This window comes from Amblyraja radiata, chromosome 32 (assembly GCF_010909765.2).
Source record: "Amblyraja radiata isolate CabotCenter1 chromosome 32, sAmbRad1.1.pri, whole genome shotgun sequence".
Lineage (NCBI taxonomy): Eukaryota > Metazoa > Chordata > Chondrichthyes > Rajiformes > Rajidae > Amblyraja > Amblyraja radiata.
In genome coordinates, this window is record NC_045987.1 from 1684113 (window position 1) to 1701126 (window position 17014).

General features: G+C 48.9%; 1 protein-coding gene across 2 annotated transcripts in view; it reads left to right on the plus strand.

Annotated features, from left to right (window-relative positions):
- Positions 1 to 16365, plus strand: part of nsmf (NMDA receptor synaptonuclear signaling and neuronal migration factor) — a 41449-nt gene extending 25084 nt beyond the window's left edge. For both annotated transcript variants that reach the window (XM_033048615.1, XM_033048616.1), the window contains 9 exons: positions 1642 to 1731; positions 2566 to 2690; positions 5005 to 5088; positions 6167 to 6200; positions 7954 to 8024; positions 9822 to 9901; positions 13636 to 13738; positions 14432 to 14507; positions 15509 to 16365. In XM_033048615.1, the coding sequence (XP_032904506.1) occupies positions 1642 to 1731; positions 2566 to 2690; positions 5005 to 5088; positions 6167 to 6200; positions 7954 to 8024; positions 9822 to 9901; positions 13636 to 13738; positions 14432 to 14507; positions 15509 to 15606 (761 nt within the window). In that variant the 3' untranslated portion in view covers positions 15607 to 16365. The remainder of the gene's footprint in view (positions 1 to 1641; positions 1732 to 2565; positions 2691 to 5004; positions 5089 to 6166; positions 6201 to 7953; positions 8025 to 9821; positions 9902 to 13635; positions 13739 to 14431; positions 14508 to 15508) is intronic.
- The last annotated feature ends 649 nt before the right edge of the window (positions 16366 to 17014 follow it).

The window sequence follows — 17014 nt, forward strand, 5'->3', positions numbered from 1 at the left end:
GACCTTTACCCTCTGCTGTTGATCTCTCACCTCTACCGTTGACCCATCACCCCTTCGGCTGACCTCTCACCTCTTCGGCTGACCTCCACCCTCGACCGTTGACCTTTACCCTCTGTTGTGACCCTCCCCTCTCATAGAGACATATCCAGCGTGGAAACAGACCCTTCAGCCCAACTCGCCCACACCGGCCAACATGTCCCATCTACACTAGTCCCACCTGCCTGCGCTTGGTCCATATCCCTCCAAACCTGTCTTGTCCATGTACCTGTCTAAAAGTTTCTTAAATATTGTGATAGTCCCAGCTTCAACTACCTCCTCTGGCAGCTCATTCCACACACCCACCACCCTCTGTGTGGAAAACGTTATCCCGCAGGTGACTATCAAATCTTCATCCCCTCGCATTGAACCTATGGTTCTCGATTCCTCTATTCTGGGCAAGAGAATCTGTGCAAGAAAATCTATTCCTCTCATGATTCTATACACCTCTATAAGATCACCCCTGTAACCTATCATTCGCCAGGCTTTGACCTACCCCTGAGACACAAAATGCTGGAGTAACTCAGCGGGCCAGGCAGCATCACTGGAGGGAAGGAATGGGCGACGTTTCGGGTCGAGACTCTTCTTTTCAACCCAAAACGTCTCCCATTCCTTCTCTCCAGAGATGTTGTCTGTCCCGCTGAGTTACTCCAGCTTTTTGTGTCTATCTTCGGTTTAAACCAGCATCTGCAGGTCCTTCCTACACATTTGACCTGACACTCGTTTCTTTCAGCTTTGCATCTCTCTCCACCCAACATTCTGTTTGAAGAAAGGTCCCAACCTGAAATGTCACATATCCACATTCTCCAGAGATTAGTATGTCGTTTCCTGCCTCTAGCGTGTCCAAACCCTTAATTATCTTATACGTTTCAATAAGATCCTCTCTCATCCTTCTAATTCTTGTATTATTGTATACGTTATACAAACAGCTATGGACCAATGCATGCTGCATGTATAAATAGTGAGATATTAGTTTCATATCTATTCCTTAAAATTCCACAGATTATATATCTAGTCTGCAATGTACATGATCCTATCATCGTATGTGTGTGTTGTGCTATTCCCTGCTGTCTAATACAATTCTTAAGGGATTGGACTGGGCTTGTATTCACTGCAATTTAGAAGGATGAGAGGCAATTTTATAGAAACATAAAATTCTAAAAGGATTGGCCAGGCTAGATGCAGGAAAACTGTTCCCGGTGTTGGGGGGGGAGTCCAGAACCAGGGGTCACAGGTTAAGAATAAGGGATAGGCCATTTAGGACTGAGATGAGGAAAAACCTTTTCACCCAGAGAGTTGTGAATCTGTGGAATACTCTGCCACCGAAGGCAGTGGAGGCCAATTCACTGGATGTTTTCAAGAGAGAGTTAGATTTAGCTCTTGGGGCTAACGGAATCAAGGGATATGGGGAGAAAGCAGGAACGGGGTACTGATTTTGGATGATCGGCTATGATCTCATTGAATGGCGGTGCTGGCTCGAAGGGCTGAATGGCCTACTCCTGTACCTATGTTCTATGTTACCAATGCTACTGGTATATCTATACATGCTGTATATTATTGTGCATCTATACATCTCGGTATATAATCACAGCCTCCTCCTTGCAGGTTTTTGTGAACGACAAGAGAAGAATCTTGGCCGTTCCTGGAGTGACCCCACGCCGGTCAAGCCTGACGTGATGTGTGAAACTCGAGAGAGTAGGTTCTCCAGTAACTATTCACCTCAGATAATTGCCTTGCCTTTTTAGTTTCGTTTTTTAGTTTAGTTTAGAGATACAGCGCGGAAACAGGCCCTTCAGCCCACCGGGTCCGTGCCGACCAGCGATCACCTGTTAACTGGTTGTGTTATCCCAGAAACTGCTGTTGTGTGCGACCCTTCATGTTTGCATGACGTCCTCCTTCATCACGTTATTTACCCCACAAGCAGGGCGGCACGGTGGCGCAGCGCCAGAGACCCGGGTTCGATCCTGACTACGGGCGCTGTCTGTACGGAGTTTGTACGTTCTCCCTGTGACCTGCGTGGGTTTTCTCCAAGACCTTTGGTTTCCTTCCACACCCCAAAGACGTACAGGTTTGTAGGTTAATTGGCTTGGTATAAATGGTCGGCGCGGACTCGGTGGGCCGAAGGGCCTGTTTCCGCGCTGTATCTCTAAACTAAAACTAAACTCTTATTGAAGTTCCCACCCCAGAATGAGTTGTTGGATGGAATCTAATTGTAGAGCTCAGATGGTTCATCAATGGAGCAATAAACTCGTTGCCTCTGTGTAGAATAGTGTTAGTGTGCGGGGATCGCTGGTCGTGGCAGACTCGGGGGGGGGGGGGGCCTGAATGAACTGTTTCCCCGCTGTATGTCTAAATTAAACTGGACTATCTCCACATGAGACGTTCTCATTGGCGCTTGTAATGAAGGCACGAGTAACACGAACATCTTCTTGATCTCGGTCGCCACCGCGCGTGTGATGAAATATTTCTGGGCAAGGCTACACAGTTGGAACGCTGCCCGTGTCTGATCTCTCTCTTGCCTCACTCCAGGCCAGGAGCTGCAGAGCGTGTGTGCTGCTTCGGACGATGACTTTGACGATCTTAGCTGGGAGGCCGAGAAGGAGCTGGAGCTGCTGTCCTGTGACGGTGAAGACTTTGTCCCGCCCAAGATTATGGTGAGTCTAGCGGGGCCAAAAACCTGCACCCAAACTGCAACAACCATTTACATAGAAAATAGGTGCAGGAGTAGGCCATTCGGCCCTTCGAGCCTGCACCGCCATTCAATATGATCATGGCTGATCATCCAACTCAGTATCCCGTACCTGCCTTCTCTCCATACCCCCTGATCCCTTTAGTCTAATATCCAGTGTGGAAATGGGCCCTTCAGCCCATCAAGTCCACGCTGACCATCGATCACCTGTACACGACTAGTTCGATGTTATCCCACATTCACATCCTACTCACTAGGGGCAATCAACCTACAAACCTGCACCCCTTTGGGATGTGGGAGAGAAGGCAGGTACGGGATACTGAGTTGGATGATCAGCCATGATCATATTGAATGGCGGTGCAGGCTCGAAGGGCCGAATGGCCTACTCCTGCACCTAATTTCTATGTTTCTAATAAGGTATGTGTATTGTATTCTCTACCAGTTAGAAACATAGAAAATAGGTGCAGGAGTAGGCCATTCGGCCCTTCGAGCCTGCCCTGCCATTCAATATGATCATGGCTGATCATCCAACTCAGTATCCTGTACCTGCCTTCTCTCCATACCCCCTGATCCCTTTAGCCACAAGGGCCACATCTAACTCCCTCTTAAATATAGTCAATGAACTGGCCTCAACTACATTCTGTGGCAGAGAATTCCACAGATTCACCACTCTCTGTGTGAAAAATGTTTTTCTCATCTCGGTCCTAAAGGATTTCCCCCTTATCCTTAAACTGTGACCCCTTGTCCTGGACTTCCCCAACATCGGGAACAATCTTCCTGCATCTAGCCTGTCCAGCCCCTTTAGAATTTTGTAAGTTTCCATAAGATCGCTCCTCAATCTCTAAATTCTAGCGAGTACAAGCCGAGTCTATCCAGTCTTTCTTCATATGAAAGTCCTGACATCCCAGGAATCAGTCTGGTGAACCTTCTCTGTACTCCCTCTATGGCAAGAATGTCTTTCCTCAGATTAGGAGACCAAAACTGTTACCAATTTAGCACTGGGGATGTCATGTTGCAGTTACATATGACGTGGGCAAGGCCACATTTAGAGTCTTGTATTCAGTTTTGAGTTTGAGTTCAGTTTCTTGTCACGTGCACCGGTGTACAGTGAGAAGCTCTTTGTTGTGCTAACCAGGCAATGGCAAGACAATTGCTGGTTGGCGATCGCTGGTCGGCACGGCCTCGGTGGGCCGAAGGGCCTGATTCTGCGCTGTATCTCTAAACTAAACTAACATAACCAATAGGTAGACAAAAGTGCTGGAGAAACTCAGCGGGTGCAGCAGCATCTATGGAGCGAAGGAAATAGGCAACGTTTCAGGACGAAACCCTTCTTCAGACATAACCAATACATGATTACAATCGAGCCATCCACCGTGTACAGATACACGATAAAGGGAATAACATTAATAACATTTAGTGCAAACCATATTATAGGAAAGATGTTGTCAAGCTGGAAAGAGTACAGAGAAGATTTATGAGAATCTTTGCAGGACCAGAGGGCCTGAGCTACAGGGAGAGGTTGAGCAGGCTGGGTCTCTATTCCATGGAGCGCAGGAGGATGAGGGGTGATCTTGTCGAGGTGGACAAAATCATGAGAGGAATAGATCGAATAGACGCACAGAGTCTCTTGCCCAGAGTAGGGGAATCGAGGACCAGAGGACATAGGATGAAGGTGAATTGGGAAAAGATTTAATAGGAATCTGAAGGGTAACTTTTTTATGTAAAGGGTGGTGGGTGTATGGAACGAGCTGCCAGAGGAGGTAGTTGAGGCAAGTACCATCGCAATGTTTAAGAAACATTTGGACAGGTCCATGGATAGGACAGGTTTAGAGGGATATGGGCCAAACACAGGCAATGGGACTAGTGTAGATGGGACATGTTGGTCGGTGTGGGCAAGTCAAGCCAGCGGGTCTGTTTCTACGCTGTATGACTCCATTACACTGGTTTGAAGTTATTAAACAGCCCAAGTTAGTAAACATAAATATGCAGATGCTGATTTATACTGAAGGTAGGCACACAGAGTGCTGGAGTAACTCAGCAGGTCAGACAGCCGTCCGGCAATGAATTCCACAGATTCACCACCCTCTGACTAAAGAAATTCCTCCTCATCTCCTTCCTAAAGGAACGTCCTATAATTCTGAGGCTGGGACCTCTGGTCCTGGACTCTCCCACTAGTGGAAACATCTTCTCCACATCCACTCTATCCGGGCCTTTCACTATTCGCTAAGTTGGTTTCTATTCTGTTCACTATTCACTGTTTGCTTTCACTTCCTTTACAGCTGATTTCATCCAAGGTGCCGAAGGCAGAATACATCCCGACCATTATCCGCAGAGACGATTCCTCCATCATCCCCATCCTCTATGTGAGTACAACTTCAGTTTAGTTTATTGTCACATGTACTGAGGTACAGTGAAAAGCATCTGCTGCATGCTAACCAGTCAGCGGAAAGACAATACGTGATTACATTCGGGCCTTCCACAGTGTTAAAGGGGATTGGAGTCGAGGTTTAATAGAGTGGACGATCGCAGATCCACTTCTGTTTTCAAGAGAGAGCTAGATAGGGCTTAGCAATAGCGGAGTCAGGGGATATGGGGAGAAGGCAGGAACGGGGTACTGTTTGGGGATACACAAAAAAGCTGGAGAAAATCAACGGGTGCAGCAGCATCTATGGAGCGAAGGAAAAAGGCAACGTTTCGTCCCGAAACGTTGCCTTTTTCCTTCGCTCCATAGATGCTGCTGCACCCGCTGAGTTTCTCCAACTTTTTTGTGCACCTTCGATTTTCCAGCATCTGCAGTTCCTTCTTACTGTTTGGGGATGATCGGCCATGATCACATTGAATGGTGGTGCTGGCTCGAAGGGCCGAATGGCCTAATCCTGCACCTATTGTCTATTGTCTATTGTCTATTGTCCAGCACACAAAGTGGCCTGAGTTGGGAGCTGGTGTTTGGACGTTTGTACTTGGGTTTCTAGTCTGCTTTAGTGGAAGGGAAGACCTCGCTTTAATGGACCTCTTTATAACTGATTTCAGTGTTAGCGTACGGAGCTGCCGACGTCACTCCTGACTCGTTCCATCTCCCACAGTTTGATGAAGGGTCCCGACCCAAAACGTCCTGTCCATACAGTCCAATTTAGTTTAGTTTGGAGATACAGCACGGAAACAGGCCCTTCAGCCCACCGAGTCCATGCTGACCAGCGATCCCCCTGGACACTAGTTCTGTCCGACTCACTCTGGACAATTTACAGAAGCCATGGTTGGTCGAAGGGCCTGTTTCCGCGCTATATCTGTAAAGTCTAAAGAAGAGATTAGGAATTTGCTGTCTCACCCCGATAGGTGACTTCAGCTGAATACTTTTTCAAAGCAGGTCCTGATGAGGCTGCAAGGTCACTCAACAATGCGATATGTTTAAAGGGTGAAATAATGTCTTTCATTTCTTGACAGGACCATGAACACGCTACATTTGATGACATCTTGGGTGAGTGAATCTCAACGTTGCAGTGGTTGTTGAAGGCCCAGTTGTCCAGAAGCATGTATTCAAGAGAGAGTTGGATGTGGCTCTTGGGGCTAACGGAATCAGGGGATATGGGGAGAAAGCAGGAACGAGGTACTGATTCTGGATGATCAGCCATGAGCATATTGAATGGCGGTGCTGGCCCGAAGGGCCGAATGGCCCACTCCTGCACCTATTTTCTATGTCAAAGATTAATGTGTAGGAAGGAACTGCAGGTGCTGGTATAAACCGACGATTGACACAAAAAGCTGGAGTAACTCAGCGGGTCAGGCAGCATCACTGGAAAATAAAATAGCTGACTTTACGGGTCGAGGCCCTTCTTCAGACTGAGAGGGAGGGGAAAGGGAGGAGAGATAAAGAACAAATGAATGAAAGATATGCAAAAAAGTAACGATGATGAAGGAAAGGTGGAGCCCACAATGGTGCATTGTTGGCTGTGGGGTAGGTGGGAACCAGTAATCCAGATAATCGTCCTGTTGAGTTTAATTGTCTGGATTACATTATCACCTAGCCCACAGTCAACAATTGAGCATTGTGGGCTCCACCTTTCTCATATAAGATACATTTTGGCTTAAGTTAGATCCTGTGTACACAAGGGATGAAATAGTCCATCATTATCCATGGTTGCGGGCTCTGTCAATCATAGGTCGGCACGGTGACGCAGCGGTAGAGTTGCTGCCTCACAGCGCCAGAGACCCGGGTTCGATCCCGACTACGGGTGCTGTCTGCATGGAGTTTGTACGTTCTCCCCGTGACATGCGTGGGCTTTCTCTGAGATCTTCAGTTTCCTCCCACACTCCAAAGACGTACAGGTTTAGCTCAAAAGTGACAGGAGCAGAATTAGGCCATTCGGCCCATCAAGGCTACTCCGCCATTCAATCATGGCTGATCTACCTCTCCCTCGTAACCCCATTCTCCTGCCTTCTCCCCATAACCCCTGACACCCGTACTAATCAAGAATCTATCTATCTCTGCCTTAAGAATATCCACTCATGGCCTCTGTGGCAACGAATTCCACAGATTCGTCACCCTCTGCCTAAAGAAACTCCTTATCGTTTCCTTCCTAAAGGAACGGGTTGCAGGTTAATTGTCTTGGTACAAATGTATAAATGATGTGTAGGACAGTGTTACCGTCGTACTCACAGGTGCAACAGACATTTTAGGGTGAGCGGGCGAAAGATTCAATAGGTTAGCAGGAAGGAACTGCAGATGCTGGTTTATACCAAAGATTGACAGAAAGTGCTGGAGTAACATTCTTCCGCTGGACTAAACGGGTCAGGCAGCATCTGGAGAACGTGGATAGGTGACGTTTCGGAACTGAAGAAGGATCCTGACCCATCATTTTTCTCCAGAAATGCTGCCTGACTCGCTGAGTTACTCCAACACTTTGAGTCTATCTTCAAGATTTAATAACAGAAAATGTTTTAAGATGACATAGATTTTAAGAAAGATTTGATAGGAGCCATTTTTTACATAAAGGCTGGTGGGTATATGGCTGCCAGAGGAGGTAGTTGAGGCAGGGATTACATAATGTGTAAGAGACATTTGGACAGGTACATGGATCAGGCAGGTTTAGAGGGGTATGGGCCAAACACAGGCAGGTGGGGCTAGTGTAGCTGGGACATGTTGGCCAGTATGGGTAAGTTGGGCCGAAGGGCCTGTTTCCTCACTCTGTGACTCCACAACTCAATGAGAAATCACTTGTGTTTCCTCGCAGAGGAGATAGAGAAGAAGCTGACCACGTATCGGAGAGGCTGCAAGATCTCCAAGCTGCTGATCTTCTGCCAGGTGAGTCTCATAGACAGGCAGGAACAGGTGTCTGTGAGACAGCAACTCTACCGCTGCACCACCGTGCCTGCCACGTCTCTTCCATGGAGTTTCCACACAGTTCCCTGAATGTGGTGATGGGAGGGGGGGGGGGGGGCGCTGTCCTGTGCACGGCTGCCCAGCCAGCAGCTGTCTGTCTTTTCATCTTTTTATTTTTATTTTAAGTTAGTTAAAGTGTTTTGTTTGGAGGTCTAGACTTTTTTATGGGTGGGGGGGGAGGGGGAAACTACCTTTCAGGGTCCCTACCTGGTCGGAGAGGCAGCTTTTCTCCGGGCTGCAGCTTCGACCCGTCCTCGCGGCCTACCAGCGGGCCTGGAGCGGCGTTTCCTGTCGGGGACCGCCCAGAACCACGGCTTCGGCGGCGGCACAGCGCTGGAGCGCTATCGCGGAGCGGGCGATGCCTTGCCTGGAGCTCCGGTGAGCTGAAGATCGCTGAGGAAAACATCGCAGAGCTGTGGGACTGTGGTGCGACCAGCTGCGGGCGGCGGCGCTGAACTTTACACCGGGAGCCTGGGATCTCTAGATGAGATCGGCAGTTGTGGAGCTCCAACCGGCGCGGCCTTGTCGGCTTCGGAAGCCGCGGCCTCCAGTGCGGAAGCGGCCGTTCCAGGGTTCCCAAGCCGCTGAGAGGACTCTCCTGACGCCGGAGCAACATCACCCGGCGAGAACGGCCAGGAACATCGGGCCTCCGTAGAGGCAACTGTGGAGGCCTCAATGGGCCCGACTATGGGTGAACTGGGGTTGGGGACTGGACTTTGTGCCTTCCCTCATGGTGGGAACCATTGTGGGGGGATGTTCTTTATGTTTAAAACTCTTATTAATGTTATGTCTGTATTCCTTCTTTATGTGCTGCAAAATGGCAAGAAGCATTTCACTTCACTACACCTAGGTGTATGTGAATGTGACCAATAACATACCTTTGATACCTTTGAGAGAGAACGGTGAAGAAATGATCTGGCATGCTTGCCTTTGTTGGTAGAGGTGTTGCCTGCAGGAGTTGGGATGTACAAGATGTTGGTGAGATCACGTGGAGTTGTGTGTAGATCCAGTCATCCTGCTCTGGGAAGGAAGACATTGAGCTGGAAGGGGTACAGTGAAGATTCACCAGGATGATCCCAGTACTAGACACAAAGAGGCAGCGCCAGAGACCCGGCTACAATCATGTCTACTGGTGCTGTCTGTGCGGAGTTTGTACGTTCTTCCCGTGACCGCGTGGGTTTTCTCCGGGAGCTCCAGCTTTCTCCCACACTCCAATGACTTGCGGGTTTGTACGTTAATTGGCTTCGGTAAAGGTTGTAAATTGTCCCCAGTGTGTGTAGGATAGTGTTAGTGTGCGGGGATTGCTGGGTGATGTGGACTCGGTGTTTCCACATTGTATCCCTAAAGGGCCTGTCGCACTCGGTGATTTTTTCGGTGACTGCCGGCATCATATCAGTGTCGCCAAAAGATTTTGAACATTTCAGAATCCAGCGGCGACAAAAAAAATGTTGCGACACTTGGAAAAACGCCGCCCGTCTATACGCCGTCACGGCGTGAATTTTTCGGTGACCTGATACGTCAGTCAATGATGCCGGCAGTCGCTGAAAAAATTGCAGAGTGGGACCGGCCCTTTAACTAAACTAAAGAAAGCATCTTGTAAAATTGTCTTAACGCAGCCTGTCGTTGATACACACAACATGTTGGAGTAGAAGGATGCAAATGAGCTGTCGCCTTGGCAACTGTTCACATATTGACGGGTTCTGTGTGTTTTTTATCTAGGGGGGTCCGGGTCATCTGTACCTGCTGAAAAACAAGGTTGCCACCTTTGCCAAAGTGGAGAAGGAAGAGGATTTAATTCTGTAAGCCAAGTACATTTCATATGTACATTAGCGTATTGTATATCTTCTATTTAATATATAAAACTGTGTGCCTGCCGTCCGGCTGCCGGCTGCCGGCTGCCTTTCTTCCTTTTGATTCATTCCATCGTGTGATGTCACAATGCCCAATACTCGCAGATGTCCAATCGGAATGGATCCATTTACATGGACGGCTGCTGGCCGCCTTTCTTCCTTTGATTCACTGCAACTCCGAAACCAGACGCAGAATCGCCGACATCTTTTCCATTTCGGTAGAGATTTCACTTTTCTTTCTAAGTATCCGCTCCTCATTACATTTCGTCGTGTTTAAGTACACATTTTTAATCAAAACCCTCCCCCCCCCCCCCCAATATTTCAAAAATAAACTGGCTTCTCACCCATAGAAGCAGCCCCAGCCCCAGCCCCTGGTGAACGTTCCATCGTGTGATGTCACAATGCCCAATGCTCACATATGTCCAATCGGAACTTAAGAGGGAGTTAGATGTGGCCCTTGTGGCTAAAGGGATCAGGGGGTATGGAGAGAAGGCAGGTACGGGATACTGAGTTGGATGATCAGCCATGATCATATTAAATGGTGGTGCAGGCTCAAAGGGCCGAATGGCCTACTCCTGCACTTAATTTCTATGTTTCCCTCTCCCTCTCCCACCCATCCCTCTCTCCCCCACCCCCCTTCCCCATACCGCTCTGTCCCTCTTCCACCACTCCCCCTACCCCTCCCTCCCCACTCTTCCGCTTCTCTCCCCTTACCCCACCCCTCTCTTTTCCCCTCTCTCCCCCACCCTTCCCCTGCCCCTCTGTTCCTCTTCCACCACTCCCCCGTCCCTCTTCCACCACTCCCGCTACCCCTCTACCCCTCCCTCCCCACACCTCTCCCTCTCCTCATCCCTCCCCCACCCCCCTTCCCTCTCTCCCCCACCCCCCTTCCCTCTCTACCCCACCCCCTTCCCTCTATCCCCCCACCCCCTTCCCCCTACCCCTCGGTCCCCTCTTCATCACTCCCCCTACCCCTCTCCTTCCTCCCTCCCCACTCTTCCTCATCTCTCCCCCTTCCCCTCCACTCTCCCCACTCCTTCCCCTCGCTCCCCCCACCCCGCTCCCCTCCTTCCTCCCCTCCCTCCCCATCCCCCCCTCCCCCACGTCTCTCTCCCCATCCCCCTCTCAGACCCAACGGGTCTGCACTTGGTCTAGTATTTTTTAAATGTGTGAGTTTAGTTTATTGTCACGTGTACCGAGGTACAGTGAACAGCTTTTGTTGCGCGCTATCCAGTCAGTGGAAAGACAACACATGATTACAATCGAGTCCACGGTGTACAGATACATGATAAGGGGAATAATGTGAATAATGTTTAGATAAAGTCCAGTAAAGTCCGATCAAAGATGGTCCAAGGGACCCCAATGAGGGGATAGTAGCTCAGGACAGCTCTCTGGTTCATCTTCATCTATGACAGGAGCAGAATTAGGCCATTCGGCCCATCAAGTCCACTCCGCCATTCAATCATGGCTGATCTATCTCTCCCTCTCAACCCCCAACACCCGTACTAATCAAGAATCTATCTATCTCTGCCTTAAAAATATCCATTGACTTGGCCTCCACAGCCTTCGGTGGCAAAGAATTCCACAGATTCACCACCCTCTGACTAAAGAAATGCCTCCTCATCTCCTTCCTAAAGGAGGTCCTTTAATTCTGTAGTCTTGAATCCTTTGGAAAATCAAAAAATCTGCAGATGCTGACAATCTGGATAAAAATAGCAAATGTTTTAAGGTGAGAAGGGGGAACGATGTAATAGGAATCTGAGGGGTAACTTGTTCACACAAAGGGTGGTGGGCGTATGGAAATAGCTGCCGGAGGAGGTGGTTGAGGTTGGGACTATCCCAACGTTTAAGAAACAGACAGGTACATGGATAGGACAGGTTTGGAGGGATATGGGCCAAGCAGGAACAGCAGCTCAATGGGATATAATATTTAACGTGGGGAGGTTTTAATCCAGACTATCACGAGGGAATTGGATAGATATTTTCAGGAAGGATTCATAGAGTGATACAGTGTGGAAACGTGCCCCTCGGCCCAACTTGTCCACACTGGCCAACATGTCCCAGCTACACTAGTCCCACCTTTTTGCCACCCCCCCTCTCCACCCCTCACCTTAAAACATGAGAACAATAGGAGTGTTCTATGTACCTGCCAGTTGCCTGAGTCAGTCCACACTGTAAGTTAATTTCTTTAGACAGAGGGAGGTGAATCTGTGGAATTCTTTGCCACAGAAGGCTGTGGAGGCCAAGTCAGTAGGTATTTTTAAGGCAGAGATAGAAACATAGAAAATAGGTGCAGGAGTAGGCCATTCGGCCCTTCGAGCCTGCACCGCCATTCAATATGATCATGGCTGATCATCCAACTCAGTATCCTGTACCTGCCTTCTCTCCATACCCCCTGATCCCTTTAGCCACAAGGGCCACATCTAACTCCCTCTTAAATATAGCCAATGAACTGGCCTCAACTACCTTCTGTGGCAACTGTAGTTGTTTAAAGTGCTTTATAAATAAAGTTATTATAAAGTTATTATTCTGTGGCAGAGAATTCCAGAGATTCACCACTCTCTGTGTGAAAATTTTTTTTCTCATCTCGGTCCTAAATGATTTCCCCCTTATCCTTAAACTGTGACCCCTTGTTCTGGACTTCCCCAACATAGATAGATTCTTGATTAGTACGGGTGTCAGGGGTTACGGGGAGAAGGCAGGAGAGGCGGCGCGACTCTCGTCTGCAGCGGCCTCTGCAGTCCGTCTGCGTTTTTATTATTTTATGTCTATGTTTTAATGTAGTTTTTGTTATTTTTGTTGGGGTATGTTTGTGGGGGGTTGGGGGTAACTTTTAAATCTCTCCCTGCACGGGAGACCCGACCTTTTCTTTGTCCGGTCTCCGTTGTCGTTGGGGCTGCAACGAGGAGCGGCCTCCAACAGGACGACCGGGGGCTCCAGTGCCGACACTCACCTCACCGTCGCGGAGCTGGCCGAGTCCGGAGCGGGTGGAGCTGTGGTGGACGCTGCTGCGGCCCGACCCCCGGAGATTCGGTGGCTGCAACTGCGGGTTTGGCGGACGGCGGCACCGGGAGCCCGCGGGTCCCTGGAGGGAGACCGCTTTTCAGGGCTCCCGCAACGGCGACTTCTCCCGCCCGAGTTGCGGGGTTGAAGAGCTCCTGGAGCGGGGCCTACATCACCGCCCCACGCGGCTTGGAATGGCCGCGGGAGTTTGCGAGCGCACGCCGGGGGCTCTAACACCAAGACCCGGTGTGCGACCTTGCATCACCCGGCGTGGCTTAAATGACCACGGGACAATCGCCATCGCCCGCCGGGGGCTTTGACTTTGACTCTGACATCGGGGGGGAGAGTGCAGTGGAGAGAAAAGTTTTTTTGGCCTTCCATCACAGCGATGTGATGGATGTTTATGTAAAATATGTTGTGTCTTGGGTCTATTTGTTTGTAATATATGGCTGCAGAAACGGCATTTCGTTTGGACCTCAAGGGGTCCAAATGACAATAAATTGAATTGAATTGAATTGTTAGGAGGGAGAGATAGATCAGCCATGATTGAATGGTGGAGTAGACTTGATGGGCCAAATGGCCTAATTCTGCTCCTATCACTTGTGACCTTATGACCTTAGCCTGTTTTACCTGTGCAGTCTCCTGCATTGCAGTTTAAACCATTGTTGTTTTGGGCGCAGGTTTTGGAAGCGACTCAGCAGGATGATGAGCAAGATCAACACTGAGGCCAACGTGATCCACGTGATGGGCTGCTACATCCTGGGCAACCCCAACGGAGAAAAGGTAGGCCTCACCTATGGGCGGGCATCACCTGCAGCCTCTGTAACCAATCCCTGGGGTTGATCCATGTCTCCAGTACACTTACAAGTGCAGCGGTAGAGTTGCTGCCTCACAGCACCAGGGACCCGGGTTCGATCCTGACTACGGGTGCTGTCTGTACGGAGTTTGTACGTTCTCCCCGTGACCGCGTGGGTTTTCTTCGGGTGCTCCGGTTTCCTCCCACACTCCAAAGACGTGCAGGTTTGTAGGTTACGGGGGTCAGGGGTTATGGGGACTGGTACGGGGGCCAGGGGTTATGGGGCTGGTACGGGGGTCAGGGGTTATGGGGACTGGTACCGGGGTCGGGGGTCAGGGGTTATGGGGGGGAGGCAGGAGGAAGTTCACTCCGTGGTCCCCACCTTTGTTCTCTTGGAGACCCATCGTCGGCCGACCTCTGGCACTCGTGCCGCCTGCTCTCGACCGACCGACCGACCACCACGGAGAGTTCTTTGACCTCCCGCTCTTGCCCGTTCCCGCGGCACTTGCCGGGACATTTGCCTGCGGTTCTTGGCATTTCTGTTGCCGTGTTCACCATTGATCAGTGTGCTCCCATCAGCCTCGCTCTCTCCCAGAGTGCTGGAATAATACTGGCCAGCACATCCACTTACACCGGGATTGCTTCCTTCAAATGAATACAATGCTTTTTGCTTTCTTCAGCTTTTCCAGAGCCTAAAGGATCTGATGAGGCCCCATCGCATCTCCTTTGAGTCTCCGTTGGAACTTTCTGCTGAAGGTATGTTCAGATTTGAAAATCCAAAGAACCACAGGCACAAAAATGTGAATCAACAGACATGTAAACTCAGTACTCTGCAAACTATAAAGAAGTAAAAACAATAATAATGCCAAGTCAAAAACATTGGCTCTCCAAGTACATATCTCTAGTCATTGAAAGTGGGCATGCAGGTGCAGCAGGCAGTGAAGAAAGCGAATGGTATGTTAGCTTTCATAGCAAAAGGATTTGAGTATAGGAGCAGGGAGGTTCTACTGCAGTTGTACAGGGTCTTGATGAGACCACACCTGGATTATTGCGTACAGTTTTGGTCTCCAAATCTGAGGAAGGACATTATTGCCATAGAGGGAGTGCAGAGAAGGTTCACCAGACTGATTCCAGGGATGTCAGGACTGTCTTATGAAGAAAGACTGGATAGACTTGGTTTATACTCTCTAGAATTTAGGAGATTGAGAGGGGATCTTATAGAAACTTATAAAATCCTTAAGGGGTTGGACAGGCTAGATGCAGGAAGATTGCTCCCGATGTTGGGGAAGTCCAGGACAAGGGGTCACAGCTTAAGGATAAGGGGGAAATCCTTTAAAACCGAGATGAGAAGAACTTTTTTTCACACAGAGAGTGGTGAATCTCTGGAACTCTCTGCCACAGAGGGTAGTCGAGGCCAGTTCATTGGCTATATTTAAGAGGGAGTTAGATGTGGCCCTTGTGGCTAAGGGGATCAGAGGGTATGGAGAGAAGGCAGGTACGGGATACTGAGTTGGATGATCAGCCATGATCATATTGAATGGCGGTGCAGGCTCGAAGGGCCGAATGGCCTACTCCTGCACCTAATTTCTATGTTTCTATGTCTCCCACTCTCCTGACTCTCAGTCTGAAGAAGGGTCTCGACCCAAAATGTCACCCATTCCTTCTCTCCAGAGATGCTGCCTGTGTTGTCCCACTGAGTTACTCCAGCATTTTGTGTCTGTCTTTAACTGACTGACTGTTCTCCCGTTGACTTCCAGGCAAGCGAATGATCGAGACGTACTTTGACTTCCGTCTCTATAGACTGTGGAAATCCAGGCAGCGCTCCAAGTTACTGGACTATGATGATATCTTGTGAGGAAAAGGAAGATGGAATTGGAATCATCAATTGTAACTGCTCCCATTTGAGAAAGCCACCTCTTCAGTGAAGGTGGCGGAGTGTCCGTGATGGGACGGAGGAGAACCTGAATACGCCTCTGTTGTATCTTCTTCAGAGGAAGATCGGGTTATTGGAAGTCCTGGATAGGAATGGATCGGAGCCATCCGGGAGCTTTGTCGCTTTGAGCAGATGAAGCAGGAGTATGGATTTTACGCAAGGCCAACCCTGGTCAAGGCAGGAGTGTGTCGGGTTAACATTTTTTCACCCCCACCCTCCTTGGGCAAAGGATGGGCTGTTGGGATCCTGGCGGAGCCAGAGTGTGCCATACGAGGTTCTATGATGGTTCAATGGGCTTGAAGGGTGCGTGGGTCAGGACCACCAGCTTGCTGGCCACGGGCATTCTCAGCGGAAGCCAGCTTTGTGAGAAGTAAAGTAGTGGAAGGTTTTATTACTGAATATAAGTACAATGGACTTTTACTTGAATAGTGCTAATTATACAAGTTAGTTAATAAGGGTCTCTCAGTAGTTAGGAGGATATTTCATCTATTTGAGAGTGTAGTGCAGTGGGTTCCATTATTATTTAGTTGACCACTCTGGCAGTGGCAAGCAAGAGACTGAAGGCTTCACTAGGTTGAGAATCGCACTCTTTGGGCGAAAACATCCACAATTAAGTATTCTTAATGTATTTACTTTATTGTCTGCAGCTGGAACACTAGTGGTGATAGAGTGGTGTAGAAATAACAGTCATGTGGGGTTTGTTGTTCTTGGAACAAAGCTAGCTGTCGGCAGGATGTGGAAATTGGCAAGATTGAAGTTGGTGGTAAAATGGGCAACACGATAGAACAGGGTGAACTTCACCTGATGCATTGTGAACGCCAACAGCATTGTCTTCATTTATTACAGACACTCTAATGGCCTGTGATGGTCAATATGATGGTCTTTGTTGTTCAATTTAGAATTCTCAATGGATTTTATTTCCAAGATAGCTCCATTGCGCGAGGTCTGAACATGAAGTGTTGACTTTTTATTGATTGACGCTGGGATTGATTTGATTTAAAGATTATTTATACTCGATCCCATTACATTGATGTAACCAATAGCATTCTTAAAATGGTGGCGTGGCAGAATTAAGGAGGTGTTTTACTGTTGTGACTTAGGCTAGGATCTCTAGATTAGGAACTGTCCTCTATTTAGGATATTGTAGTTCAAGGGTTTGGTTAAAGAATATTCTAGAAGTGTTGCGATGTAGTCTAGCCGTTGAGAGAGGGAACTGGGCAAATTGATTTTCAGGTAACCCACTCACCGTTAGTTCTTGGTGTAAGACTGTTTCAAGCAGTCAGAATGAATTCTTTATTAATGTCAATAGTGGGACTTATCTCAGTAGCTA